The sequence below is a fragment of the Dipodomys ordii genome, unplaced genomic scaffold, assembly GCF_000151885.1.
Source record: "Dipodomys ordii isolate 6190 unplaced genomic scaffold, Dord_2.0 Scaffold92, whole genome shotgun sequence".
NCBI classification, from domain to species: domain Eukaryota; kingdom Metazoa; phylum Chordata; class Mammalia; order Rodentia; family Heteromyidae; genus Dipodomys; species Dipodomys ordii.
This window is the reverse complement of record NW_012267308.1, coordinates 3,718,866-3,746,386: the sequence shown is the minus strand read 5'-3', so window position 1 is coordinate 3,746,386 and position 27,521 is coordinate 3,718,866. Positions and strand designations below refer to the sequence as shown.

The 27,521-nt window shown below is 55.4% G+C and overlaps 3 protein-coding genes across 4 annotated transcripts in view; all 3 read right to left on the bottom strand.

Moving 5' to 3' along the window:
• Positions 1-7,160, bottom strand: part of Mag (myelin associated glycoprotein) — a 10,526-nt gene extending 3,366 nt beyond the window's left edge. For both annotated transcript variants that reach the window (XM_013026229.1, XM_013026228.1), the window contains exons 1-5: positions 7,099-7,160; positions 6,448-6,816; positions 4,743-5,039; positions 3,515-3,772; positions 1,159-1,419 (exon numbers count right to left, since the gene is read on the bottom strand). In XM_013026229.1, the coding sequence (XP_012881683.1) occupies positions 1,159-1,419; positions 3,515-3,772; positions 4,743-5,039; positions 6,448-6,816; positions 7,099-7,144 (1,231 nt within the window). In that variant the 5' untranslated portion in view covers positions 7,145-7,160. The remainder of the gene's footprint in view (positions 1-1,158; positions 1,420-3,514; positions 3,773-4,742; positions 5,040-6,447; positions 6,817-7,098) is intronic.
• Positions 7,161-13,663: 6,503 nt separating this feature from the next.
• On the bottom strand, positions 13,664-14,955 carry Hamp (hepcidin antimicrobial peptide). The gene is made up of 3 exons (XM_013026281.1): positions 14,827-14,955; positions 13,866-13,925; positions 13,664-13,774 (listed from the first exon to the last, which is right to left on the bottom strand). The coding sequence occupies exons 1-3, from the start codon at positions 14,914-14,916 to the stop codon at positions 13,664-13,666; spliced, it is 261 nt and encodes an 86-aa protein (XP_012881735.1). The 5' UTR covers positions 14,917-14,955.
• Positions 14,956-17,053: 2,098 nt separating this feature from the next.
• Positions 17,054-27,521, bottom strand: part of Usf2 (upstream transcription factor 2, c-fos interacting) — an 11,991-nt gene continuing 1,523 nt past the window's right edge. Inside the window, exons 2-10 of the mRNA XM_013026172.1 lie at positions 27,364-27,468; positions 27,109-27,227; positions 26,777-26,977; positions 25,801-25,951; positions 25,632-25,719; positions 24,478-24,536; positions 18,076-18,170; positions 17,829-17,957; positions 17,054-17,736 (exon numbers count right to left, since the gene is read on the bottom strand). Coding sequence (XP_012881626.1) covers positions 17,647-17,736; positions 17,829-17,957; positions 18,076-18,170; positions 24,478-24,536; positions 25,632-25,719; positions 25,801-25,951; positions 26,777-26,977; positions 27,109-27,227; positions 27,364-27,468 — 1,037 coding nt within the window. The 3' untranslated portion in view covers positions 17,054-17,646. The remainder of the gene's footprint in view (positions 17,737-17,828; positions 17,958-18,075; positions 18,171-24,477; positions 24,537-25,631; positions 25,720-25,800; positions 25,952-26,776; positions 26,978-27,108; positions 27,228-27,363; positions 27,469-27,521) is intronic.

The following is a 27,521-nucleotide window of genomic DNA, read 5'->3' as shown; positions in this document are numbered from 1 at the left end:
CTTCCTTCCTTCCTTCCTTCCTTCCTTCCTTCCTTCCTTCCTTCCTTCCTTCCTTCCTTCCTTCCTTCCCTCCTTCCTTTCTTTCTCCAGTCAGTCATGGGACTTAAACTCTGGGCCTGGGTGCTGTCCCTCAGCTCTTTAGCTCAAGGTCAGTACTCTACCACTTGAGCCACAGCACCACTTCCGGTTTTCTATAAGAGTCTCACGGACATTCTTGCCCAGGCTGGCTTTGAACCACAATTTTCAGATCTCCGCCTCCTGAGTAGCTGGGATTACAGCTGTGAGCTATCATAAGCTCCTGGCTGTGTGTAGTTTTGTAGACAGACTCAGAGAGCTATGAATCCTCCCACCCCCACCCTATCCACCCACCCTTCCAGGATGCTAGATAAACACCAAGGAATGGAGATTGGGCCAGCTCTGCCATCTAGTGGCTGGGTGAGGTCTCTCAGCATCCACAGACTCCAGGATGGAAACTCCTGATACAGACAGGGCAGCCACGGTTCCTAAACTTGCAAAGGACTATGGGACTCCAGAGGCGGTGAGTTGGAAACACTCTGAATCCATACAAGGACTTTCAGCTCCCATAGGGGCGCATAGGAACTAAAAGCTATAACCAGCCAGTAATCCTAGCTACTCAGGAGGCCGAGACCTGATCATCTTAGTTTAAAGCCATCCTGGGCCAGCAAGTCTGTGAGATTTTATTTTAAATTGTTGATGGTGGTAGTGGTTATGGAGCTTGAACTCAGGGCCTGGGGGCTGTCCTAGAGCTTTTTCTGCTCACAGCTGGCACTCTATCACTTTGGTCACATTTCCACTTCTGACTTTTTGCTGGTCATTGGAGATAAGAATCTCATGGATTTTCCTGCCCCAGGCTGGCTTTGAACTGTGATTCTCCAGATCTCAGCCTCCTGAGTAGCTGAGATGCCAGGTGTGAGCCACCGGTGCCTGGCTGGATTTTGATTCTGTTGCTGTGGACTCTGCTTCCCTGAAAACCCCTCCCCAAACCCTCCCTGCCATCTTCTGGTGAGTAGAGGCAGCACCAGCACGGGCTTCAGGCTGGGATGCCAGGAACCCCGTGGCACCCCTAGATCTCCCCCACACTGGAACCACGGGTCAGCAGCCTGGGGAGTCAGGGGGAAGGAAAAGGACGGTACGCACACTCCACGGACAGGTTGAAGGCAGTGGCCCGCTGACCATACTGGTTCTCAGCCACACACCAGTACTCCCCGTCATCCTCGGGGCTGACGGCGGGCAGCTCCAGCTGCAGCTGGCTCTCGTAGATCACTGTGGCCAGGATCTGCTTCTCCTTGAAGATGGTGAGGATGGGGTCGGGGTTGCTCTGGGTGGAGCAGATGATGGTCGCCGTCTCCCCCTCCACGGCCACCCAGGTCCCGTTCACCGTTGGCTTCCAAGGGGCATCTGGGGGAAGCGGGGGAGGTGGTCAGGCCGCCAAGTCCCACCTTCACATGTGACCCTTGACATCCTAAACCTAGTCCACCTCTTCAGGGGGCCCCAAGAGAACCCCAGGCCTGGTGAGTTTTATTTACACAAATGGCCGTGCTGTGCCTGGCAGCTTGTCTTTTTTGGATCCTGGAGCTATTCACCCCTTCCTACCTGTGTGCAGGGCCCTATGGATCCCCGGGTCTCACTTTTCCCATCTGGAAAATGGCCTTCTTCAATTTCCATCGCACAAACAAGGCCCCTGGTGTCTCACGCCTGTAATCTTTAGCTACTCAGGAGGCTGAGATCTGAGGGTCATGGTTCAAATCCAGCTTGGGCAAGAAAGTATGTAAGACTTTTTTTTTTTTTTCTGATCCTAGGCCTTGAACCCTGGGCCTGGGTGTTGTCCCTAAACTCCTTTTGTTCAAGGCTAGCACTCTACCATATGCGCCACAGCACCACTTTCTGCTTGTTCTGTGATTAATTGAAGAGTCCAAAAAAAGTCAGAAACTGGAGCTGTGGTTCAAATAGTAGAGTACAGGCCTTGAGTGAAAAAGCTAAGGCACAGCACCCAGGCCCTGAGTTTAAGACCTAGTACTGGCACAAACACACGCACGTGCACGTGCACGAACACACACACACACACACACACACGCCTGCATAAATCCAACCTCAAGCTATTATCCCTCACTTGATGAGAACCTGCCTAGTAACAGATACATTTTTAGCTTAAACAAGGTCTATGTGGGATGCCGTAGAATAAAATAAAATGCATTTCCAACTCAGGACTATGAAAACCAAAAGTCAGGGAGTGGAGTCAGGACCTCCATGGTTGGAAATATGAGAATGAGAATGAAGGAAGGCTTGGGGAGCAGAGGGGTGAGCAAGGGGAGCCTGAGAAGTGTATGTACCGAAAGCATTCCAGAAGTGCTGCATATATGTGGGCTGTGCTATTGTGATGAGCCCCAGTTCCTGGGCACTTTGCTTCAATAGCTATTTATGAATGAGTGTATGAATGAAGAATTAATGAACGCCTTCTTCCCGGTGCCCACCTGAATCATGCAGTGCCCCTGTCCAATATCCATACATACCTGAAGAAGCTAGATGAGACTTGATAAGGCCCTCAATCCTCTTATTAGAAATACAACCAAGCCAGGCACAGTGGCTCATGCCTGTAATCCTAGCTACTCAGAGATCTGAGGATCAGGGTTCAAAGCCAGACCAGGCAGGAAAGTCTGTGAGACTCTTATCTCCAATAAACCATCAGAAAACCGGAAGTGGCACTGTGGCTCAAGTGGTAGAGCATTAGCCTTGGCTGAAGAGCTGAAGGAGAGCGCCCAGGCCCAGAGTTCAGGCCCCACGACCAACAAAAAGAAAAAGAAAAGAAGCCTAGCATAGTGGCAGAATTCTGAAATCCCCCTACTCAAGAGGCAGAGGTAGGAAGGCTGGCTCCAGGTTAAGACCCTCTCTGAAAAATAAAGCAAAAAAAGGAGCTGAAGATATGACTCAAGTTGTAGAGCACCTGCCTAGCAAGCATGCCCTGAGTTCAATCCTCAGTGTCATTCACTCCTATCCCCCTTCTTCTGCTGGTACTGGGTCTTGAATACACAGTCTGAGTGCTGTTACTTAGGTGTTCTTTTTCTGCTTAAGACTTGTGTCCTGCCACTTGAACCACACTTCCACCTCTGGCTTTTTGCTGGCTTGTTGGAGATAAGAATCTGGCCGACTTTCCTGCCAGGGCTGGCTTTGAACCTTGATCCTCTGATGTCGGCTTCCTGAGTAGCTAGGATGAGGATGTCTGGTGTTTAAGAGCCATCTTGCATTTATTTTAAAGCATGGATCGCGTGGGCTGTGACCTCAGGCTGGGTGAAGTAGCTCAGGCCCAGAGGAGGAATTGTCTTCTCACTGGCTGGCATGCACCAGTACAAAGGGAGGGAGGGAGGAAGCCCTAGGCCTGCATCCTCCTCTCCATCTTGGCCTCTGTGGCTGGTCCGGGGGTCCCTGAGTGGGTCCCCCCACCTGGGCCTGTCTGGTCCGGGGGTCCCTGGGCCCCCTGCGCGCAGCGTGGACTCACACATGACACTGAGCTCCACGGTGCGATTGTCCTGGCCGTAGGCGTTCTCGGCCAGGCAGGCGTAGACGCCGTCCTCCCCGGGGGTCACCTCGTCCAGCTCCAGGTACAGGCTCTCGGCCACCGCCTCCCGGAGCACCGTGCCGTCGCGCATCCAGGTGAGCAGCGGCGGCGGGTTGCTGTCAGCGCCGCACAGCAAGCTCACCTGGGAGCCCTCGATGGCCTCCACCGAGGTGTTCATCTCCACGATCACCGGCGGGTCTGAGGCCGGGGGGCCGGGGTTGGGGAACGGGTCATCCCGCGGGGCAGCGGCCGGCCCCACCCACCGCCCAACCTCCACGCCCAAGTCCCGCCCCCAGCACAGACTCCGCCCTCCCCCGCCACAGCCACACCCCGTCCTTACCTGGTCCCATCCTGGCTGGCCGGAGCCTAGAGCAAGCCCCGCCCCTTCCCGTTATAGCCCCGCCCTATCAGTCTAGCCACACCCAAGTCCTTGGTCCCACTGGAAGACCCGGCTCAGTTCAGCTAGGTCTGGGCCTGAAGCCCCGCCCAGCCCCCCCCCGTGGCTCTTCCTCTAGCCCCGCCCAGGCCCCGCCCATAATTAGCTCCTCCCAGAGGAGGCCCCGCCTCTCAGAGGCCTCGCCCACTCCTGCTTAACCCCGCCCACACCCTTCCCGTCCCGTTCATACCCCGCCCATCTATCACAAGTCTATCCCCGCCCCTTCCCATCTTACCCTCACCCCCTCGTGTACGTAGCCCCCCTCTTTTTCTTTTTTGCCAGTCCTGGGGCTGGCACTCAGGGCCTGGGCACTGTCCCTGAGCTGCTTTTGCTCAAGGCAAGCACTCTACCACTGAGCCACCTTCCCAGCCCCAGGTCCCACTCCTAAGTCCCGGCTTGGGCCACCATGCGCCCATCCTTAGCCCCTCCCTGACCGGGCCCAGCCTCGCAGAGGCCCCACCCACACCACGCCACGCCCACACCCAGTCCTGCCCTAGCCCCATGCCTTCGCGCGAACTTAGCCAGGGCCACATCCAGGCCCCACGCGAAGTCCCCGACTTGGCCCGCCATGCCCTCATCTAGCCCCGCCTCTGTCCACACTTAGCTCCTCCCTGACCCGGCCCAGCCTTGCAGAAGCCCCACCCACTCCGTGCTGACCACGCCCACTCTCACCCCGCCCACACCTCCACCTATCCCCGGCCTGGCCCCGCCCCGGCCCGCCCCCAGGCTCACATTTGACGTCCAGGCTGGCGTAGCCCTCGAACTGCAGGGTGGTGTTGGGGAAGGCGGCCTGGCAGCCCAGCCGGTGCCCGTTGGCCTCCCTGGTGGGCACGAAGTGCAGCAGCGACACCTGCACCCAGGTACCCTCGTCCTCACGCAGCCGGCCCAGCACGGTGGGCTCCCCCAGCCCCACGTGGCCCAGCCAGCTCAGCTCCGGACGCAGCTCCGGACAGTTATCCGGCACCATGCAGCTGACCTCCACCTCCTTGCCGGCCACCACCTCGGGGGGCACCACGATATTGGGGGTGTCTGCGTGGGGAGAAGAAAGAGAAGGTGAGAAGGCGGTACTGTATTAGGGGCCACGCCTCCCTGGACCACCATGATCCTGGCATCTTGTTTCCTGAGGGTGAACTTGAGGCAGTGTGGGGGATGGAACCCTTGCACACGCTAGGCAAACGCTCGACCACTGAGCTACAGCCCAGGTATACATGCGCATGTATACCTATGTGTATATACATGCATGTATATGTACATATTTGTGTGTGTATATGTATACACACACACATATATACACACATATATATATAGGTGGGTTGTGGGGCTGAATTCTGGGCCTGGGCGCTGTCCCTCAGCTCTTCAGTTTAAGGCTAGCGCTCTACCACTTGAGCCACAGGACAACTTCTGGCTTTTTCTGCTTATGTGGTGCTGAGGAATTGAACCCAGGGCCTCTTGCATGCAAGGCAAGCACTCTACCATTAAGCCACCTTTCCAGCCCTTGTTTTCTTTTTTTTTCTTTTTCTTATTTTCTTTTGTCAGTCATGGGCCTGGGCACTGCCCCTCTTCAGCTCCAGGCTAGCAAGGCTAGCACTCTACCACTTGAGCCACAGCACCACTTCTGGCTTTTTCTACCTATGTGGTGCTGAGGAATCGAACCCAGGGCCTCATCCATGCAAGGCAAGCATCTACCACTGAGCCACCTTCCTGACCATGAGTATATATATTTATATGTTAAGTAGCAGCCAATAGTAGACAATCTTGTTCCTGTGGAAAATTCTGAACGGCCAGGTGCAGTGACCTGTAGCCTGTAAGCTAGAGCTGGGCACCCGGTGCCAGGCGCAGGCAGCATTCACTCACAACCTGACAACCATTCACTCACAAAGCTGTACACTCTGTTCTTGTGTGTGTGTGTGTGTGTGTGTGTGTGTGTGTGTGCCATTACAGGGCTTCACACTCTTGTTCATAGCTGACACTCTACCACCTGAGCCACACCTCCAGTCCAGCTTTGTGCTGGTTAAGTGGAGATAAGAGGCCTTAGGACTTTATGACTTGAGCTTGTTTCCAACTTTTAGCCTCCAAACCCATCCTGAGTAGCTACAAATGTTCTCATCTCCACTTTACACCAAAGGAAAGCCAGGTCCAGGGAAGACAATTAACTTGCTTAAGGTCACCCAGCAAAAGCAGAGACACCCAGCCACCCCCTAATCATGGCCTACTGCCTTGAGTCACCCCCTCCCCGTGTGCTCCCAGAATAAAAGCAAACGTTTCACCAGACACTGATAACTGGCGCCTGTCATCCTAGCTACTCAGGAGGCTGAGATCTAAGGACCATGGTTCGAAGCCAGCCCGAGGCTTAAGTGGTGGAGCTCTAGCCTTAACTTCCAGAGCTGCCAGGCGGGCAGGAGAGCCCCCCATACCCCACCCAGCCCCGGGGACTCACTGATGATGTCCAGGACGCTGTGCTCCGAGAATGTGTACTGGTTGTAGCCCCCCAGGTCTCCTCGGAAATAGTACTTGCCCCCCAGCTCCGGGCTGAGGGTGCTGAGCAGCAGGGTGCAGTTCCGCAGGCCCAGGTCCCCCAGCAGGCGGCTGCGCCCCTGGAAGCTCTCGTGGACCACTTGCGTGCGGGACTTGAAGACCACCGGGGGGTAGTTCTTGGGGTAGGGGCTGTTGAAATACCAGACCCCGTGCACCACCGCCGGCCGCAGCTCATCCGGGAAGTCGAAGCGACAGGGAATGGAGACACAGGTGCCCTCGAAGGCCGAGATGGACGCGGGCATCCACGCGCTCCAGTGGCCGCCCCGGGAGGCTGTGGGCAGGGCAGAGGCGCACGGGCTGAGTGACAGCTCCCCTACCCAATGAATGACCAACCTCCAGCTCCCATCACCTGCCAATCAATGGCCATGGGGCTGAGGACGGGGCAGGGGCGCACAGGCTGAGTGACAGCTCCCGTATCCAATGACCAACCTCCAACTCCCATCACCTGCCAATCAATGGCCTAGGGGCTCTTAGGACCAAATAATAATAATAATATAATCAGGACGCCAGCAGCCCCATATACCCCCAGTTTTTTTGGGGGGGGGGTTGTTACCTGAAATCATAATCCAAAATAAAGGTAGTGTTGTGAGGAATATCATTTTGGATAGCAAACCAGTGAGCCGGAGCTGGGGGAAAAAGAGGGATTCATGAGTAAAGCCAGGGAAAGTGACAAACGAAGCTTCTGAAAGGCCCCAAGATGCGCAGAAGTAGCTGCTACTCTCGTGTGTATACTTTTTGGTTTGAGTTTTTTTTCAGTATTAGGATTTGAACTCAGGGCTCTGTGTTTGCTAGGCAGGCACTCTCCCACTTAAACCACGCCCCCATCCTATCTGCTTTCATCTATTTTTTCAGAAGGATACCTGGCCTTCTTTATCCTGGCTGCCTACCAATGCAACTCTCCTAAGCTCCTGCATAGCTGTGATTAAGGATATGATCACCACACTCAGCTTGTTGGTTTAGATGGGGTGAGGGTATCTCACTAACTTCTTTTTCTGTTTTTAGTTGGTCGTGAGGCTTGAATTCAGGGCCTGGGTACTGTCCCTAAGGCTAGCTAGCACTCTATCACTTGAGCCATTGCTCCACGTGCGGTTTTCTGGTGGTTCATTGGAGATAAGTCTCACTGCCTTTCCTGCCCAGGCTGGCTTTAACCCGTCATCTTCTAGATCTCAGCATTCTAAGAAACCCGGTGTGAGCCACCAGCGGTGGTGGCCAGCCTTTAGTCTCAGCCACCCACTGTCCTGTCTCTGTGTGGTCATGACATGTGGAATATAATATTGAATGCTATTGTGCCCCCTGGACAGATCAAGAGCAAGTGGGATCTGGGCCAGTGACAGGAAAGTAAGAAGTGAGGAAAGCCAAGGAAAGGGAGGGGGGATGGTAGTACCCCAGCCCCTTACCTCGTTCTCCCTGAGTTGACAATTATATCCTGATCTCCAGAAGGTGCCAGTCAGTTCACCTGGAGTAAGAGTTTAGTTGGGGGGTGAGAGGCTAAGCACTTGCTGGCCCCTCTTGTATCATGTACTCTGGCCCTGTAAGCTCCCCAGGAAGCTCCCCCACCCCCTCCAGCCAGGAGATAACAGAAGCCACCACCCTCTCCTTTCCAGACTGGATGGATGACACGTGGGAGAACCGTGGGGAAAGAGATCGGGGGAATGGCGGCCGTGGGCTGGGGTGGAGGGGGGCCAGGAGCAGTGGTGAATGGGGCGAAGGAGCAGTTGTGTCACCCCTGAGGACCTGGGGGTGGCAAAGCAGGGACCCCATCAATGACAGGGTTTCACAGCATCAGCATTCTCCACATGCCGTGTGAATTCCTGCCGCCCTCTGCCACCCTGCGGCCCGGCCCCTGTGGCCCCACCCTCCCCAGAGCCGGGAGCCCAGCACAAAAAGAGGCCTGTTCTGTTCCCTTGGGGGTACTGGGGGACCCCCAGGGTTGACAGTGAGGGGTGGGGCATTTTTGAGGAGGCTCAGAGTGGGCCCATGAAGGTCCAGAGGGGTGAGCCCCCCCCAATTGCCACCGATGCTCTGTGGGTTGCTTGGATCTAACACTTAGCCCGGCCCAGGCCACCCACTTCCCACAGACACAGACACATGCTCAGACACATGCCAAGGCTGGACGTGGACAGACAGGACACTCTCTGCCCCATGTGTGATCAAGAAGGTACCAGTGTATTTGAACTCGCGACTTGGGCGCTGTTGCTGAGCTTTTTCTTTTGACCCAAGGCTAGCACTCCACTATTTGAGCCATAGCTCTACTTCTTCAGGGTTTTTTTTTGTGGTTCACTGGAGAATGAACTGTGAGCCTCCAGATCTCAGCTTCCTGAGTAGCTAGGATGACAGGTGTGAGCCACCACCACCGGGCAGTCCTGCCTTTTCTTGGGCATGCATGGAGTGGCCCTGCAGGGTACACACACGGTCCTGTGTGCCATGCTCTCTCTCTCAAACACACACACACACACACACACACGTCCAACAGCAACCACAGCCCTGGCCCCAGTGATAGGTAGATACTCAGATAAGCACTGGCCACACATTCAATGAGCATGTGGAACTTGTATTCTCCATAGGGGATGAAAATTAGTAGTGGGGTAAGGACCCAAACAATACTAGCTGTGACTGATTTGTGGTCTCCCCAAAAAAGCCCAGTGCTCAAGTGTCAGTCCAGGTAGCAAGCTGTCCTTACTCCACTTCTGAAGGAGGGGCCCGTGGCTAAAAACGCATCTACAAAGACGATGAGAAAACTCACCAAGCAAGAGCGGCTCACGCCTGTTCCCCAGCCACTCAGGAGGCTGAGATCTGCAAGATCATGATCACCCCAGCCACTCGGAGGCTGAGATCTGGAAGATCATGATTCAAAGCCAGCCTGGGGCAAGAAAGCGCCACAAAAACTACCAAAAACACAAAAATGGAAGTGGAGCTGTGGCTCAAATGGTAGAGTGCTAGCCCTGAGCAAAAATAGAAAATAAAAAAGCTCAGGGACAGCATCCAGGTCCTGGGTTCAAGCCCTAGGACTAGCAGAAGAAGAAAAAAGGAGAAGTGGAAAAGAAAGAGGAAGAGGAGGAAGAGGAGAGGAGGAGAAGAAGGAGGAGGAGGAGAAGTGGAAGGAGGAAGGAGAAGGAGAAGAGGAGGAAAAAGAGGAGCTATGCATCTGGATACACTGATGTTTGTGCACACACACACACACACACACACACACACACACACCTGCTGTGCACTCAGTTCTTGAACATTCTCATTCACAGCCCAGGGCCCTCAACCAGGTGTCTCACTGCCCCAGCCCAGACCACTGCCACATCACGTACCCCAAACTTGGGAGCCCCAGGGAGCTGTTGTCCAGAACCCCTCTTCCTGTGATCCCTTCCCAGAGCCCCAGGGCTGTCCCCAAGAGCCCCCCAGCATCTTCTCACCAGGGCCCAGGGTACCTGGCCTTGCACAAAGTCACCCTTTCAGCCCCCCTGGGGCCCCCAGGCCCGCCCTGCACCCCAGTCTCCCACTACCTTGCTGCAGTACTTACTGGGTGCGGTGGCTTCTGACCTTCTGCTCTGCTAGCCAGGCTCACAGTGGCCCCTGGCCCCCCACTTGCCAGCCCCTCCCTGCCCTGGGGTGCCAGGGGCCGCCTGCCTCCAGGGCCCAGCTCCTCCCTGCCCTGGGATGGGCACAAAGAGCCCTTGTCAGCCTGAGCAGCCTGACGCCCGGGCTCCGCTGGGTCCTTCCTGCGGGGACAGGGCGCTGCTGCACCCCTCCGTCCTCCACCCTCATGCAGGGGCCAGGGGGGACAGGAAGGTTAATCTGTCAGTCCCAAATTGAAGGCACAAACCATTGTTTGTTCAACCCGGGGCTTGAACTCAGGGCCTGGGCACTGGCCCTGAGCTTCTTGTTGTTGTTGCCCAAGGCTGAGGCTCTACCACTTGAGCCACAGCTCCACTTCTGTCTTTTTTGGTGACTCATTGGAGATACGAATCTCATAGACTTTCCTGCCCCAGGCTGGCTTTGAACTATGATCCTCCAGATCTTAGCCTCGTGTGTGTGACCATCAATGCCCGGCTCAAACCATTGTCCTTTAAGGGTCTGGTGGTGTTATTGGTTGTATTCCTGAGGCCAGCAGAGGCGGGGTTTGACGGGGAGAGGAGACAAGTCTCCCCCCACCCCCGACGCCACACCCCTCCCCCCCACACACAGTGTTACCCTGCCATGTTTCCAGTCACTTGCCCATTTATTTATTTAGTTGCCAGTCCTAGGGCTTGAACTCAGGGCCTAGTGCTGTCCCTGAGCTTCTTTTACTCAAGGCTAGCACTCTACCACTTGAGCCACAGCGCCACTTCCAGCTTTTTCTGTTTATGTGATGCTGAGGAATTGAACCCAGGGCTTCAGGCATGCAAGGCAAGCGCTCTACCACTGAGCCACCTTCCCAGCCCACTTCCAGCTTTTTCTGAGTAGTTTATTGGAGATGAGTCTCACAGACTTTGCTGACCAGGTTGGCTTTGAACAGCAATCCTCAGATCTCAGCTTCCCAACTAGCTAGGATGACAAGCACGAGCCACTGGCCCCCAGCTCCTCATATTTTTCTTGCATCCAGAATGACCTTAAGTACCCAATGCCTCTTCTGAGAATACAATGCCCACTCCCACCCCCAAAGGCCAGGGCTTGGCTTTGCCCGCCTCCTTCTGATCAGTCCTGCTTGTGAGGTAGGGCCCTGGATGGGTTTTTCAAATGTCTTGGGGCACCCTGGGCTCCTCTTTCCTGGAAAGCAGACCCCATCCCAGACTTCTCCATCTCTTAGGCTTTGGTGCCATTTCCCTAGCTGCAGCCCTGCCCTGCGTGCTGTGCTTTTCTTTTCTTGTTGTGGTTTTGTGGGTACTCCAGAGGTTCAGCCACTACTTCATCTCCTATCCTGGGCAGGTGGGCGGATGGGGGGGACAGGGAGGGGTGCAGAAAGTGGAGAAACAGCCCAGCTGTCCCCCTGCCCAGTCAGGCTAGAGTAGTGGCCAGTGGAGGAGGGAGGGAGAGGGAGGAGGGAAGGAGGGAGGGAGGGTCCTCAGTCCCCAGGGAGAATGGGGAAATCCCTGGGCCCAGCGTGCCTTGCAGGACTCAGAAGGCACAGGGTCCCGCCCCACCCCCACCCGGCCTCATGAGGTCAGCCTCTGCCCGTGCCTCCCATCGGGCACAATGGCCCATTGAAGGAGGGGCGGGGCTTCCACAGCCCCACGGATCCCAGAGAAGAGTGAGACCTGGTGCCTGGGTTTTGGGGGTGAACACGGAGATTGTGGGGCGCTCTGTGTCCTAGCTTTCCATCTGGCTGGCTGTCAGCAGCTCGGCTGAGGGTGCTGAGGGGAGGTGGGGGTGGACATGTCCATTCTGACTGTGAACCCCACGGCGGGGGGAGGGGGGTTGTTGCTGCTCAGCGCTACAGTGGAGGAGGGAGTCCCCTAAGTTCAGGCCGATGGTTCCAGTGAGGGTGACTGAGGGGATGGATGGGGGGCGGGACAGACTCAGAAACCAGACTCACCCGCCTGGCTGTAGAGCTCATGGCTTTTCAAAAGAGCAGGTGGGATTCGATCCCTGGGCTTCAATCCCTGGGCTTCACACTCAGACGGTGAAGCCAGCAGCTAATGGCTCACGCCTGTCATCCTAGCTACTCCAGAAGCTGAGATCTGAGGCTCACAGTTTAAAGCCAGTCCCGGCAGGGAAGTCTAGGAGATTATGTCCAATTAATTACCCAAAAGCCATAAATGCTGCTGTAGCTCCAAGTGGCAGAGCACTAGCCTGGAGCACAACAGCTCAGGGACAGTGCCTAGGTCCTGAGTTCAAGCCCTAGGACCAGCACAAAACAAAACAGAAACCCTCAGAATGTCAGCCATGTGAGCCAGGATGCAGTGGCTTATGCCTGTAATCCACACTACTCAGGAGGCAGGAATCTGTAAAGATTACAGTTCAAAGCCAGCCAATTTGATAGACTTCATTTTCTTCCTCCTCCTCCTCCACCTCCTCCTTCTCCTCCTCCTCCTCTTCCTCTTCTTCTTCTTCTTCCTCTCCTTCTTCTTCTTCTTCTTTTTGTTGTTGTTGGTGGTGGTCTTGGACCTAGGCGCTGTCCCTCAGCTCTTCAACTCAAGGCAAGTGCTCTACTACTTGAGCTACAGCGCCACTTTTTCTAGTGGTTAATTGGAGATGAGTCTCACAAACTTTCCTGCCTGGGCTGGCTTTGAACTGTGATCCTCAGATCTCAGCCTCATGAGTCGTTAGTATTACAGGTATGAGCCACGGGCACCTGGCTTTCCCTCTTCATATATTAACCAACAACATCAAAAGCCAGGCTGGAAGTTTGGCTCAAGTGGTAGAGTACTAGCTGTGAACAAGAAAACTAAGCAAGAGTAACAGGCCTTGAGTTCAAGTCACAGTACCAATACGCACACACACACACACACACACACACACACACACACACACACACACACAACCAGAATGTGGCCAAGCTTGGTGGCTCATTCCTATAATCTGTGCTACTCAGGAGGCTGAGGATTGCGGGATTGTGGTTTGAAGCCAGCCTGGATAAGAAAGTTTGTGAAACTCTTATCTCCAATGAACCAGCAAAAGCCTGGAAGTAGAGCTGTACCTCAAATAGTAGAGAACCAGCCTTGAGCAAAACACACAAACACATGCATGCACATGTACACACACACCCCTCAGGGACAGTACCCAAGTCCTGAATTTAGGTCTGAAGACTGGCACGAAAAGAAATGAGAAGCTTGGGATCTGGAAGCTTAGTGGCATTTATGAAGCCCTGGGTTCAATTCCTCATTACCACATCAACATCAGAAGTGGCGCTGTGGCTCAAGTAAGTGGTAGAGTGTTAACCTTGAGCAAAAGAAGCTCAGGGACAGTGCCCAGGCCCAGAGTTCAAGCCCCAGGACTGGCAAAAAAAGAAAAAGGAAAGAGAAAGGAAGGAAGGAAGGGAGGGAGGGAGGGAGGGATGGAGGGAGGGAAAGGAGAAGAAAGAAAGAAGAAGCACAGCGACTCACGTTTGCAAAATAACAGCGGTTTTATTCCAAAATCACGGGTGAGGGGGTAACAGGTATAAATAAGGGGGGCTGAGGCTTCGGGTGGGGAGTGGGGAGCGGACCCCACTAAGTCTTGCAGCAAATGCCACAGGCTGATTCCATCTTGCAGCAGCCGCAGCAGAAGACACAGATGGGGAAGTGGCTGTCTCTCCGCTCTCTCAGCTTCTGGGGCACAGGCTGGAAGAAAGAAGAGGGGGTGAGCCCGGGGGGCTGGGGGAGTCTGTGCACAAGAAGGTGGACTTGGGGAGCCAGGGTAAATTGCTCTCACCTGCAAGCCCGACCTGGCTTCCGCTGTGTGCTGGGGCTGGAGGGCTGCGAGCTCTCCTGCCTACAAGACAGAAGGGACACAGATGACAGCGGGGGGCCACAGCACTCAGCCCTGACCTCCCCATCCCCCAGTCCTCCCCATCCTCCTCACCCCCCACCCCCAGTTCCCCAGGAGGACCTTGATATCTTGATTCCTTCACTCTCCCCCCAATCAATTCTTCCTAAAAATGCTGCTGCGTGCCGGTGGCTCACACCTGTCATCCTAGCTACCCAGGAGACTGAGATCTGAGGATCGCAGTTCAAAGCCAGCCCAGGCAGGAAAGTCCCCGTGAGACTCTTATCTCCAGTTAACCACTCAGAAACTGGAAGTGGTGCTGTGGCTCAAGGGGTAGAGCGCTAGCCTTGAGCACAAAGAAGCTCAGGGAAAGCGCCCAGGTCCTGAGTTCAAGCCCCACAACAACAACAAAAGTCCCAGATCTGTCTGTTCCTCTCTTTCCCTCCCTTCTCCCCCCCTCTCTCGCCAATCCTGGGGCTTGAACTCAGGGCCTGGGCGCTGTCCCTGAGCTTCTTTTGCTCAAGGTTAACACTCTACCACTTACTTGAGCCACAGCGCCCTCTACCACTTGAGGCTAGCCCTCTACCACTTGAGTCACAGCACCACTTCCGGCTTTTTCTGTGGATAGGACTCGAACCCAGGGCTTCATGCGTGCTAGACAAGCACTCTACCACTGAGCCACCTTCCCAGCTCACAATACAGGTTTTGATAAGGAACTCTCTCCTCTGCTCTCCCCGCTGGCCACGGAGGAGCTGACCCTGGGTGACCCAGGATGAGGCCCGTGTCATTAGGGCAGGCTTCCCCTAGTGCACCACTCCTAGTCTTCCAGCTGCAGTCAGGATCCCAACTGTCCTGCATGGTGCAGGGTGGGGGACCCCAGCACCCCCAAACCCCCCGTGGCTCTCACCTGTTGCTGGAGGTCAGCAGCACTGGCCAGGCTGGAGAGCAGGAGCAGCAGGAGGAGGCAGGCGGCGGGGACCCGAGCAGACAGTGCCATGGTGCCCCGTGCAGTCCGTGTGCTTGGCTGGGATCTGCTCTGAGTGTCCGTGGCGCAGTTAGTGGACTTTTATGTGGGTAGTTGGAGGAGGAGGGGTGGGGGGCGGGGGTCTGAACCCCCACCCCTTCACCCTGACTCATTTCTAAGAAGGTGGTGGCGCCAAAAGGTCTGGAGAGATAAGCGGGAATGGTGACAAGGGGATTGTGTCATCTTCGTCCCCGGGAGATGGGGGGGGGGGCAGGGTCGAGGTGACCCAGGTACCTGGGACTCTGGCAAGCTCCCTTTTCCTGCACATGATGTCACTCTGTTATCTTAGAAAATTTCCCTTCTTGCTGCACAAAGGTCTGGTGCCTCTTACCTCCCCCACACAGACTTTTTTTCCTGGTCAGTGGTAGGACTTGAACTGGGGGCCTGGGCACTGTTCTTGAGCTCTTTTGCTCAAGGCTGGGGCTCTACTTCTTTGAGCCACAGCACCACTTCATTTTCTGGTGGGCACTTTCCTGCCCAGGCTGGCTTTGAACCATGATCCTCAGATCTCAGCTTCCTGAGTAGCTGACAGGGGTAAACCCCCAGCACCCGGCCCCCTCACCCCATTTCTGAAGTCATTTCATTGTTCATGGCTGTCTGTAGCCATCAGAAAGGGTGTGCAATACTAGGGGTCAGGACATGGGTTCCCTGATACTTCTATCCTTTGAGCACGGGTGAAAGGAGGGGGGAAGGAGGGGAACATAGGGTTCCCCAAGGGCCAGGACTCTGGGCTCTCTTTTGACAAGAATCCTCTCAGGCTGTACCTGGTGCCATCTTACACACCAGTGTGACCACTATCTCTCCCAGTGCAGCCTGCCCCATCGGTGGCCCCACAAGAGGTTTTAGATTGTTGGCTGTGTTGTCAACCAATGATCCCAGGACCCTGGTCTCGGACACTGTGGCCTGTGATGTTTGTCATCAAGCTGTTCTGACTCCTGCTATAAACAAGTTTGTGGCGCTCACCCCTCCCCCGTTTGTTTGGGGTTTTTTTGGTCTGTTGTGGGGCTTGACAGCCTGGGCGCTGTCCCTGAGCTCCTCAGCTCAAGGCAAGTGCTCTACCACTTGAGCCACACTTCGGGTTTTCTGGTGATTTACTGAAGATGAGTCTCACAGACTTTCTTGCCCCAGCTGGTTTTGAACCGTGATCCTCAGATCTCAGCCTCTTGGGTAGCTGGGGTGACAGGCGTGAGCCCCCAGCTCTTGGCTCACCCCAACTCTTTAGCACCATCATGCTGGCACCTGAGACTGGCAGGGCTGGGTGTTTCTACCACAGAACTGGCCGATAGACAGAATTTGGTGTTTTGTGTGCAGGAATTGGGGCTTGAACCCTGGGCCTGGACACTGTCCCCTAGTAGCTTTTGTTTTGTTCAAAGATGGTGCCCTACCACTTCAGCCACACCTCTATCTTTTTGGAGGTAAAGTGGAGACGAGTCTCTTTCCTGCCTGGGCTGGCTTTGAACCACGATTCTCAGATCTCAGCCTCCTAAGTAGCTAGGGTTAGAGGTGTGAGCAACAGTGCCCTGCTTCAAGTTTCTTAGTTACTACCTTGATGCCTTCACTTATCTGCTTATGGGGACCCCCTCAGTACATGTGGCCCAGAGTACCCTAAAACCTGAATTCGAGATCCTGGAGGGGAACTGCTAGGGGATGGGGCTGGCGAGGGGCTCAGCAAGGTGAGCAGAGCGCAGGCTTCGCACCAGGGGCTGCACGGGCCTCCCTGGGGGGCACGGCCGGCACCCCAGCCCTGCTGCCAGGTTTCATCATCGGCCAGGGGCAGGGGTCACAGTGGAGGCGCCAGAGGCGCGGTGCGAGGCGACAGGCTGCCGGGCCAAGCCAGGCTCCCTGGCCACCTGCCCTCCCAGGGGGCGGGGGGGCTCAAGGCCGGGCCCCCTCATTGGCTGCTGCAGAGGGGAGGGCGGGAGCCAGCTGGGCTGGAACTGTTGACATGGGGGACCCCAGCCTCTTCTACTCCCTGGCCCTGCACCTCACCCCCTGGGGCCTGGAATTCCCCTATCCACCCCCACAGCAGACTGGGGACCTGTTGGTAGGGGGGTGGCAGGGCCTAGCCCCTTCCCACCCCCCCAAGATGGCCAGACACACAGACAGACAAGGCGGGGGCCGCAGGGGGCCAGTTTATTGCAGTTAAATACCTCTCTATTTTTTTTGTCCACTTTTCCATAAAGAAAATTAAAACACACACACACACACACACGCGCGCGCACACACACACACACGCACACACACATACACGCGCACACACACTCGGGGGAGCAGGGATCCAGAAACAAGAGGTGGGGTGGGACAAGGCCTCCCTGCATAGGCCCAGGGACCAGAGGGCCCCCCTCCCCCAAAGCTCCTTTCTTCCCATAAGCACCCTGTCTCAATTCCTCTAGAGACCAAGGAGGCAGTGGGAAGGGCAGGGCCTCTGTCCCCTGGAAGGAGGGTGGGGGGCGCCTGGTGCAGACCGGGAGACAGACAGACAGACGGACGGACGGACAGGGACTCATTTCCAAGTTGAGGAGGGTGGTGGGCAATGTATCCACAGAAATGCATGTATGTCTCCCCGTGTTTGTTAAAAATCTACTATAAAAAAATCGCAGCTGGGGGAGGGGCGTCGCCCCTCTGTGTGCTAAGGGCTGGGGAGGGCAGCGAGGCCGGCGGCGCACGGGCACCGGGCGACGGGCACCGAGGGTCCACCCTGCGTCACTGCCGGGTACCTTCGCCCACCAGCTCCAGGTTGTGCTGCTGTAGCTGGGCTCGGAGGAGGGCGTTCTCATTCTTCAGCTCCTCGATCTGCAGGTGTGTGACATGGGGGGGGATAATGTGAGGTGGGGCGGGGGGCCCGGCCGGCGGTGTCCTAGCCGGGCTCCAGGCCTGGCACCCACCTGCTGTCGGAGAAGCTCATTGTCCACCTGCAGTCGCTCGGCCTCCTTGAAGGTCTCCTGCATGCGCTGGTTGGTCTGCCTGAGTTCCCGGATGTAATCGCAGGCCTTCGACAGGATCCCCCCTTTACTCTGGGGTACGGGGTGGGCAAGAGCATCAGCGCCAGCGCTGCCCAACCAGCCCAGCCCCAGGACAGCGGTGGAAGGCAGGCACCGTGGCCTCCTGGCCCCAGGGAGCGGGGACACTCACCGCTCCTGTCTTACTGTTGTCCGCGTTACAATCTGGAATGATTTTGGAAAGTTGCACGATCCAGTTGTTGATTTTGTCCCTCCGCCTCCGCTCTACTGCAGGGAAAATGGCAGCATCCATGGCTACGGGGCCCTGGGCTCGGTGGGTCCCTTTGGCGGGCAGATGGTCAACATCGTGACTTGGCTACAGGCTGCCCTGCCGAGTCCTGGCCCTCCAATGCCAGGGCAGAAAGGAAAAACTAGGCCTCCGGGTTTGTGCTGCTAGGCCTGCCTAGCACACTCACAAGCATCTGAATCAACGTTTAAAATAAGGCCATTTCCTGTCAGCATCAGCAGCTTTGGGCTTGGGTCAACAGAGCTCTGGACACAGTGGGCTCATATTCTTGGGGGATAAGAAAGGTCTGGAAGCAGCCTGGTGCTGGTGGCTGACGCCTGTAATCCTAGCGACTCAAGAGGCAAAGACTGGAGGATCACAGGTCAAAGGCAGCCCAGGCAAAAACCGGAAGTGGTGCTGTGGCTCTAAGTGGTAGAGCACTAGCTTTGAGCAAAAGAGCTCAGGGACAGCGCCCAGGCCCGAGTTCAAACACCATGACTGAGGAAAAAGAAGGGAGAGAGAGTGAGCGAGAGCAAGAAAGAAATGTCCAGAAGCCCAGAAGCTTTCCCCCCAGGACTTTTGGCCCCCACAGCTCTGCTGTTTCTGTTTCATCGTCTCCGTGTCCCTGGGACCTATGAGGGCCTGGCACCCCATCTTCCTGCTGAGCAGTGTGTGGAGAGGGGGGCCTATGCCCAGGTAGGCCTTGGAACAGAGGACAAGGGAGCACTAGAGGAGGAGCACTCTGGATGGGCAAGGGCACCCCGCTTCCTCCTCACGTCCTGTCCCTGCACCTCCGTTCCATTCCTTCAAGGGAACCTCACGGAGCATGAACAAGCCGAGGCCGCGGCCTGCTCCTGGTGTGTCCTCATTGGCTGAGCCAGGTGCCCCTCATCCCATCACCAGCCTGAGTGTCAGAGGGGGGCGGCCCTCTGCTGCTGACCATGCCTCCCCTCCCCCAGTGAGCCCAACACCAAGGCTATCTGCCATTCAGCTCAGCCAGGGTTGGGCTACGTCATCCTATGGGCTCTCCTTCGCTGACTTGGACCCTGCCATCTCTCGGGTGCACCTCACTCCAAGCCATCAGCGGCAGGGGGTGTGTGTGCGCTCCCACATGTGTGTGTGCACACACACGCATGTACTTCAGATTATTTACTTCTGAAAAGGTGCATGCCCTGCACAAGGCTGGACCCTGGGGGTGGTCAGGCCCAGCTCTGTTGTGCACTCCTGCAGCAGCCCTGGGAAGCAGAGGACCACACATGATGCTCACCCCACAGCCATGGGAGAGGGAGGCAAGGACACAATGACAGGGAGGCGGGGGATGGAGGATCTTCAGAGGAGGCCCAGGAAATGCTGAGGCTGCCTTCCGAGAAGAGGATGTGACAGCATCCCCGAAATGACCACACAGAGCGGCTCTGGGGTGGAGCGCCTGGTCTGCTCTGGAGGCCTGGACTGTGGGGTCAGCCTGTGGCTTGGGAAGATCAAGGCCAAGGCCACGTCTACCCCCTAGAAGCTCTCAGATGCTCACGCAGCACTCAGTGCAACCAGGCAGTACGGAGGGGAACGACACATCTGCCAGTGGACTTGACCCCAGTGACTGATCGCCTCCAGCAACTGAGAAAACAAGCAGACTGCAAAAGCAGGGGGGACAGAAGTGGAGGTGTGGCTCAGGTGGTAGAGCACCAGCCTTGAGCCAGGAGGAAAAAGCCAAGTGAGAGGGGGAAGCCCTGAGTATAAGCCCCAGTAAAGACACAAAAACCAATCAAATGTAATAAAAAGCAAAGAAAGAAAAAACCACTCTGGAGAGAAATCTCAGCATCAGTTAGGTGGCCTGTAATACAGAGGGACTGTCTACCTACAACTGTCTCTGTCTCTGTCTCTGTCTCTCTCTCTCTCTCACACACACACACACACACACACACACACTCCCTAGGACACACTATCAAGGCCAAGGTGACTTACAACACAGAGATTCACAACCAGAGTACAGCACGTTCTGACAACAGATCTGCAAGGACAACAATGAACAAAAGCAGCCAGAAACTTCATGAACATTAATTAAGCAACGTACTCCCAAATAACCCAAGTCAAAGAAATCACAAGGAAAACCAGAGAACAGGTCAAACTGAGAATGAGAAGAAGCTATTGTAACAGTGACACAGCCTGTGCAGATCCATCAGCCAAGAGTAGTGGCTACGTGTGTCATTCTAGCACCCCAGAGGCAGAGGCCGGAGGATGGAGTAGAGGCCAGTCTCGACTATACAGTGAGACCCTATCTCAAAAAACAAACAGGGGCTGGGAAGGTGCTCAGTGGTAGAGCGCTTGCCTTGCATACATGAGGCCCTGGGTTTGATTCCTCAGCACCACATAAGCAAAGAGAAAAAAGCCAGAAGTGGCGCTGTGGCTCAAGTGGTAGAGTGCTAGCCTTGAGTTGAAGAGCTGAGAACAGCGCCCAGGCCCAGAGTTCAGGCCCCACAACTGACCAAAACAAAAAACAAAAAAACAAAACTGCAGGGTACCAGTGGCTCATGCCTGTCATCTTAGCTACTTAGGAGGCTGCGATCTGAGGATCACAGTTCAAAGCCAGCCCTGGCAGAAAAGATTGCGATACTCTTACCTCCAATGAACCATCAAAAGCTGGAAGTGGTGCTGTGGCTGAAGTGGTAGAGTGCTAGCATGGGGTAAAAAAGCTCAGGGACAGAGCAGAGCCTAGGCCCTACTAAGACTGGCACCAAAAAAAAAAAAAAAGAGTGCATGTGTGGAACAAAAAAAAAAAACAGGGGCTGGGAAGGTGGCTCAGTGGTAGAGCACTTGCCTTGCATGCATGAGGCCCTGGGTTCGATTCCTCAGCACCACATAAGCAAAAAAAAAAAAAGCTGGAAGTGGCGCTGTGGCTCAAGTGGTAGAGTGCTAGCCTTGAGCTGAAGAGCTGAGGGACAGCACCCAGGCCCAGAGTTCAGGCCCCACAACTGGACCCCCCCCCAAAAAAAAATCCAGCAAGTAAATAAAAGTCAAAGTAAAGAGAAGTGAGCGACTTCACACAGTGTTGTCAGTGGAACACAAAGGCGATCAGGCCTGGCATGGAACGCCAGCTTCCCTGTAAAGATCCAGACTTCTAGCCCTGGTCAGCCCCAAATTGTGCCCCAGCCACGGTGGGCTAAGCCATGCACTCTGGTTCACTCGGGTCCGGGGTCCTGCTCCCCGGAGTGACACAGCAGAGGCCTTCCTTCCTTGAGCCTCCTTAGAACACAGAATGGGATTCCCGGAGCCCCCAAAGCAGCCTGGGCTGTGACAGGGATCTAAGCACAGGGAGCCGTGTGTGCAGCATGGGAAGGGGGAAGCTGGGCCTGCAGCTCTGTTGGGGCCGAGCGGAGTGCAGGCTGCGCACAGCTCTGAAGGGAGTGTGGATGGAGCCAGAGAGGAAGATGGAGGAGAAAGACGATTTCAGTATCTCTAGGATCGTGGAGACAGTGAGGGTTGGGGTTCATCTTCCTCAGCCACAGACTCACATCCCTACCTGGAGGCTAACTTTGTAGGAGGACCGGGAGCAGGTCCTGGGGCTTGAACTCAGGGCCTGGGCACTGTCCCTAAAGTGTTTTTGTTGTTGTTGTTTTCCTTGCTCAAAGCTAGTTAGTGCTCTACCAATTGAGCCACAGCTCCTCTTCTGGCTTCAGTGGAGATGAAGAGTCTCAGGGACTTTCCTGCGCTGTTGGCTTTCGAACCATGATCCTCAGATCCCTGTTTTTCTGCTTAAGGCTAATGATCTATCACTCTTCTTGCTTTGTTTTATCCACTTAATTCAGTCATTTTTTTGGAGATGAGAGTCTCACAGGTTTTGCTGTCCTGTCTGGCTTCCAACCACGATCCTCAGATCTCAGCCTCCTGAGTAGCTAGGATTACAGGTGTGAGCCACCAGCACCCAGCTGAGGCTAATTTTTGCCCCAGCAGAACTTCTGAGGGCCAGGCCTGCCTGCCTGCCCTGAACCCCCTGTACTTCTGAGGCCCATGGAAGAGGGGCCAGGCCTTAGATCCCTGATCAAGGTGGCTTGCATGCTAGGTATAAATCAACTTCGGCCCCCTCTGATACACTCATCAGAAACTTCTAAGGGAGAGCCAGACTGGGAAGGAAAGTTGAGGAGCCTTGCCTTGCGGGCAGGTCAGGAACACAGGGGACTCAGAAAGGGCGGAGCATTAAGAACATTCCTGAAACAGGGACAGGCCAGTTTAGATGCTTGGCCCACAGACAGGAAAGGGAGCCAGTGGATTTGGCAATGGGTCATCACAGGTGATGTTTAATGGAGCCGCTCTGGTAAGGCCAGACTGCCAGGGGACTGAGTGAGGGGTGGATGGTGGGTCAGCCTGGGGGCGGGGGAATGAATGGATCTGGGCACAGGCAAGAGGTGGGAACCCTACCCTCCAATCCTCAAACTCCCCCAAGTTCCTGTTAACCAAACCCTAACTCCTCCTTTCTCTTTAGAACAACCCACCCTCAATGTCACGTCCAGATCCCACAGCTCTGAAGCGCACCCAGCTCTTCGTTCCTGCCCAGGCCAGGGTCCTACCTGAAGTCACCTCCAACTTGCCTACCCTTGAGTCCCACAATCCCCACCCCCCCACCTTCAATCTAATATCCAGCTAGATACAATTTCTCATGTCTGTAATCCCAGCCACTCAGGAGGCTGAGATCTGAGGATCTGGATTCAAAACCAGACCAAGAAGACAAGCCTGTGAGACTCTTCTCTCCAATGAAACACCAAAAGAGTTAGAAGGGGAGCGGTGGCTCAAGCGCTAAAGTGCTACCTTTGAGCACAAAAGCATCCAGGACCTGAGTTCAAGCCCCAGAACTGGCACACACAGAAAATAAATAGCCAGCTGCCAGTGACTCATACCTGTAATCCTAGCAACTCAGGAGGCTGAGATCTGAGAATCGAGGTTCAAAGCCAGCCTGGGCAAGAAAGTCTGTGAGACTCTTATCTCCAATGAATCACCAGAAAACGGGAAGTGGCGCTGTAGCTCAAGGGGTAGAGCGCTCGCCTTGAGCTGAAGAGCTGAGGGACAGCGCCCAGGCCCAGAGTTCAAGCCCCATGACTGACCAAAAAAAAAAAAAAAAAGAAATAATAAAAATCAATCCACAAATCCTCAGCTGGCTTCCTGTCACGCCAGGCGACCCTCCAGGACCAGAGACCAAGAGGAGGCTTGGGGAGCTTTGGCCCCTTCCTCATTCCCAGAGTCCCATGCTTCCAACAGCTGAGGGCCTCAGCAGACCCTAGGCCTGTGGCTCTTCCCCACCCCAACCCTTGTCATCGCTCCTGCCTTCAAGGCCCCTCCAGGCCTTTGTTCTAAGACCTCTCAAAGGGTCTTCAAAGTCAGCTATCATTCCTCCAACTCAGCTCTCATCTTTCTCTGGTTGCCCAGCCATGCACCCCAATGCTTGTGACACAACATAGCCCAGGACCAGCACACTGGGGGGCCAGGGGTCAGGGAGCTGCACAGCTGTATCACAGCTGGAAGCCAGATGGCACAAGCAGCTTGGAAGAGCAGAACAGGCCCCTTACCCCACATCCAACCCCCTCAGCACCTGACATGCCATTCAAGGCTTCCAGGGACCTTCCTGAAAAGTTCCCCCTCCCCAGCCCGTGCCCCGCCCCCCCAAACCACCACACCCCTTCCACCCACCACCCCAGCCTTCCTTGTGTGGCCTTGCCTCGCCTCATCCCCGTTTTCCGCCCCTCCCCAGAGCTTCAGATGCTCCAGGCTGGGCCACAGACCTGGCACAGGCCCCATGCCACCCCGCCAGGTTCAGTAAATATTTGTTGAAGGCTGGCTATTTGGGTGTCAGGCTGCCATGTGTGCCAGGGTGGCAAAGGACCACGGCAGAGAGACCTCAGGGTGGGATCTAAGCGTTCTGGGAAGGGATAAGGGAGACATATGCTGGCCTTGCCTAGCCAGCGCACAGCTCGCTCTTCCCAGCTGCCACTGCTGCAGGGCAGCTGGCAGGGGAATGGGGTACGGGGGGCACAAAGGCACTCCTATGGAAGGCCAGTCCGGGACAACCAGGCCAAGCCAGCTTTTCAAGAGGAACAGGAAAATCCACATGTGATGGCAAAGCCTGCCATTTTAGACACTGGTCATCAATACAAGACAACTGGCCAGACTGAAGTCACAACCGGCTGACCTCTTTCTACTTCCTTCCTTGGCCTCTCCATTTCCACCATGCTAGCCTGCAACGAATGCCTCTCCAATACTTGGAGCATGCCAGGCGATGGGCCTGTGCTGCCACCCTGCCCCTGGCTGGGCCCAGAGTGTCCTTACCCTCATTGTGCTGGGCTCTCCTCCTCTCATCCCGGGGCGTTCTGGTTCCATCGATTTTTCTAGAAGAAGGAGGACAAAATGCACATATATTATCTCAGGTCCACTGTCTCAGATTTGACAATTATGTTGGCAAAGTAAACCCATGTACAGAAAGGTAAATGGCACCAATGGCTCGTATCTATAATCTTAGCTATGCAAGCGGCTAAGAGCTGAGGATCTGGGCTTGAAGGAAGTTCAAGAAGGAAAGTCTGTGAGACTTATCTCCAATTCATCAAGAAACTGAAAGTGGAACTGTGGCTCAAGTGGTAGAATACGAATCTTAAGCAAAAAAGCTTAGCTCCAGGACTGGAAGAGAGGCAAAGAGAGACAGAGGGAGAAAGGGAGAGAGAGGGAGGGAGGGAGGGAGGGAGAGAGGGAGAGAGAGAGAGAAAGAGAGAGAGAGGGAGAGGGGGGGGAGACAGACAGAAAATGCGCATATACATGTAGGCAGTTTCTAAACTGGCTTCTTAGAAGCAAAACCCAGCTTAAAAAAAATACAGGCTGGTACCAGTGGCACACACCTATAATCCTAGCTATTCAAGAGGCTGAGATCTGAGGATAATGGTTCGAAGCCACCTCAGTCAGACAAACCTGAAACTTTTTTAAAAAAATTTTTTTGGTCTACCATGGGCCTGAACTCTGGGCCTGGGTGCTCTTTAGCTCAACGCTGGCACTCTACCACTTGAACCGTAGCGCCACTTCTGGTTTTCTATTTTATCTTGTCGGAGATAAGAATCTCATAGACTTTCCTGCCAGGGCTGGCTTTGAACCACAATCCTCAGATCTCAGCCTCTTGAGTAGCTAGGATTACAGGCTGAGCCACCGGTGCCTGGCTAAACCCGAGACCCTTAACTTCAATTAACCATTAAAAGCAAGAAGTGGAGCTGTGGCTCAACTAGTAAAGGGCTAGCCTTGAGCACAGAAACTCAGGGCAGCACCCAGGCCCTGAGTTCAAGCCCCAGAACTGGCACCAAAAAATAAAAAAAGGGAGAATTCCAGCCTGTCCCTGCTGTGAGCTAACCTGCTCCTAGGCCCAAAATCCCTCTCTTCCCCCAGTCTCAATATGAGGCCCTCCCAGCATCCTCTGTTCCTAAGTTGGAGAGTCCTGCACATACGGAGAGTAGGGGTGCGTCCGGGGTGCAATTGTTCTCTGTGTTCCTGTCTGAAGCACATCCTGGGGCGTCATCATGACATAGAACTGGCCTGCAGAGATGCAGGGAGGAAAGTCAGCACAGGCTGAGGGGCTCCCCTCCCCCGCCCCCAGCAGCCCCTTCCTCTCCTTACCTCCTGCCTGCAAGCTCTGGTCTGTGGTCTGCACCGACACAGCTGTGGAATCGCCCACACTGGACGCTGGGAAATAGGCAAACCTTGCCTCTCCACTGACAGCCTCAGCTGCTGGGCTGCCACCATTACTAAAGGGGTTTTGGATTACAGCCTGCAGATAACAAGTGAGACAGACAGACAGTCAGACAGACAGGCTAGCCTCAGCTACCTTTGTCACCTCACCCATCCCATCTCCCTTTGTTCCTGAGCATCAAATTATTTGTCATGGGGCTTGAACTCAGGGCCTGGGCACTGTTACTGAGCTTTTCTGCTCAAGGCTAGCGCTCTACCACTTTGAGCCACAGTGCCACTTCTGGTTTTGTGGTGGTTCATTGAAGGTAAGAGTCTCATGGACTTTTCTGCCTGGGATGACTTTGAACCATGATCCTCAGATCTCAGCCTCCTGAGAAGTTAGGATGACAGGCACGAGCATCCAGCACCTGGTGCCCTGCTTGGTGTTTATTTAGTGTGTTCTTTGTGGGGAGGGGAAAGTCCAGTGTGTCCCATTCTGTTCCCCCCTTTCAGTCCTTGCTGGCTAGATACACAGCTGTCACTTGCTAAACAGCATCCCATTTTATAAATTAAGAAGCAAAAAAGAACACCATACACACACACAAACACACACACATACACACACAGGGCTCATGCCTGTAACCCTAGCTATTCAGGAGACTGAGATCTAAGAATCATGGTTCAAAAATTCCTTGAGACTCTTATCTACAATTAACCCTGTAAAAAAAAAAGACCAACATAACACTCAGGGACTGAGCCTAGATCCTGAGTTCAAATACCAGGACAGGCCTATCTCTGGACCTGACCATGTGTACACTTCCTGTTGTGCCTTGGGGGGGGAGGGGCTCCCCAATGGCGGAAGCAATGTCCCTTCTCCATGTGTTCCCCTCCCTCTTACCCACCCCGGATGTTGCTGGTCACCTACCAGGGGGAAGGGGGCTGCTGGACCTGGGGGCACGGAGGAAGCGGTAGGGCCGGGACGCTGGGTGGCCCCATCCACACCCACCTGGGCCACAGCCTGCTGCCCCCCAGCAAAAGCAGCGGTGGACACGACGCTGACAGCACCAGCCGTGTCCCCCTGGCCGTCCAGCTGACCATCAGTCACCTGGACTACGCGGTATGTCACCTGCAGGGGGCCGTAGAGAGACAAGGACTGATGCTGGAGGGAGGGGGGACCGGCCCCGGGCGTGGAGCGGGAGCTGCTTCTCCCCAGGGCCTGCCTTGAGCCCACCTTGGGCACCCCGACTTCCGGCTCACCTGTCCTCCATTATTCTCTGTGCGGAACTGGTACTGGATGTTGTGGTCACCGAACGCCGCCTGCTGGACGCTGGCGATGGCCACCGCCGTCTGCTCCTCCGCCCCAGGACCGTCCCCGCCTGAGACCCGAAGGGCAAAAGTGTTGAGAGGGGTGGGGCGGGGGGGGGGGAGACACGATCAAGGGGGGGGGTGTCGCCATGACGGGAACCCCAGCACCCCCAGGTCTCAGTGGCACCCCCAAACAGACGCCCTCACCTTCTTGCAGCTCGACGCCCTCCTCAGCCTCGGGTCCCTTGTCGTGGCTGCGGGGAGGACAGGAGGCAGGAAGCGAGGTGGCGGAGGGGGCGAGGGGGGTCACGCCTGGCTGTGCACCCCCGGACTAAGTGCAACGCCCCCCCACCTCCCAGTGCTTT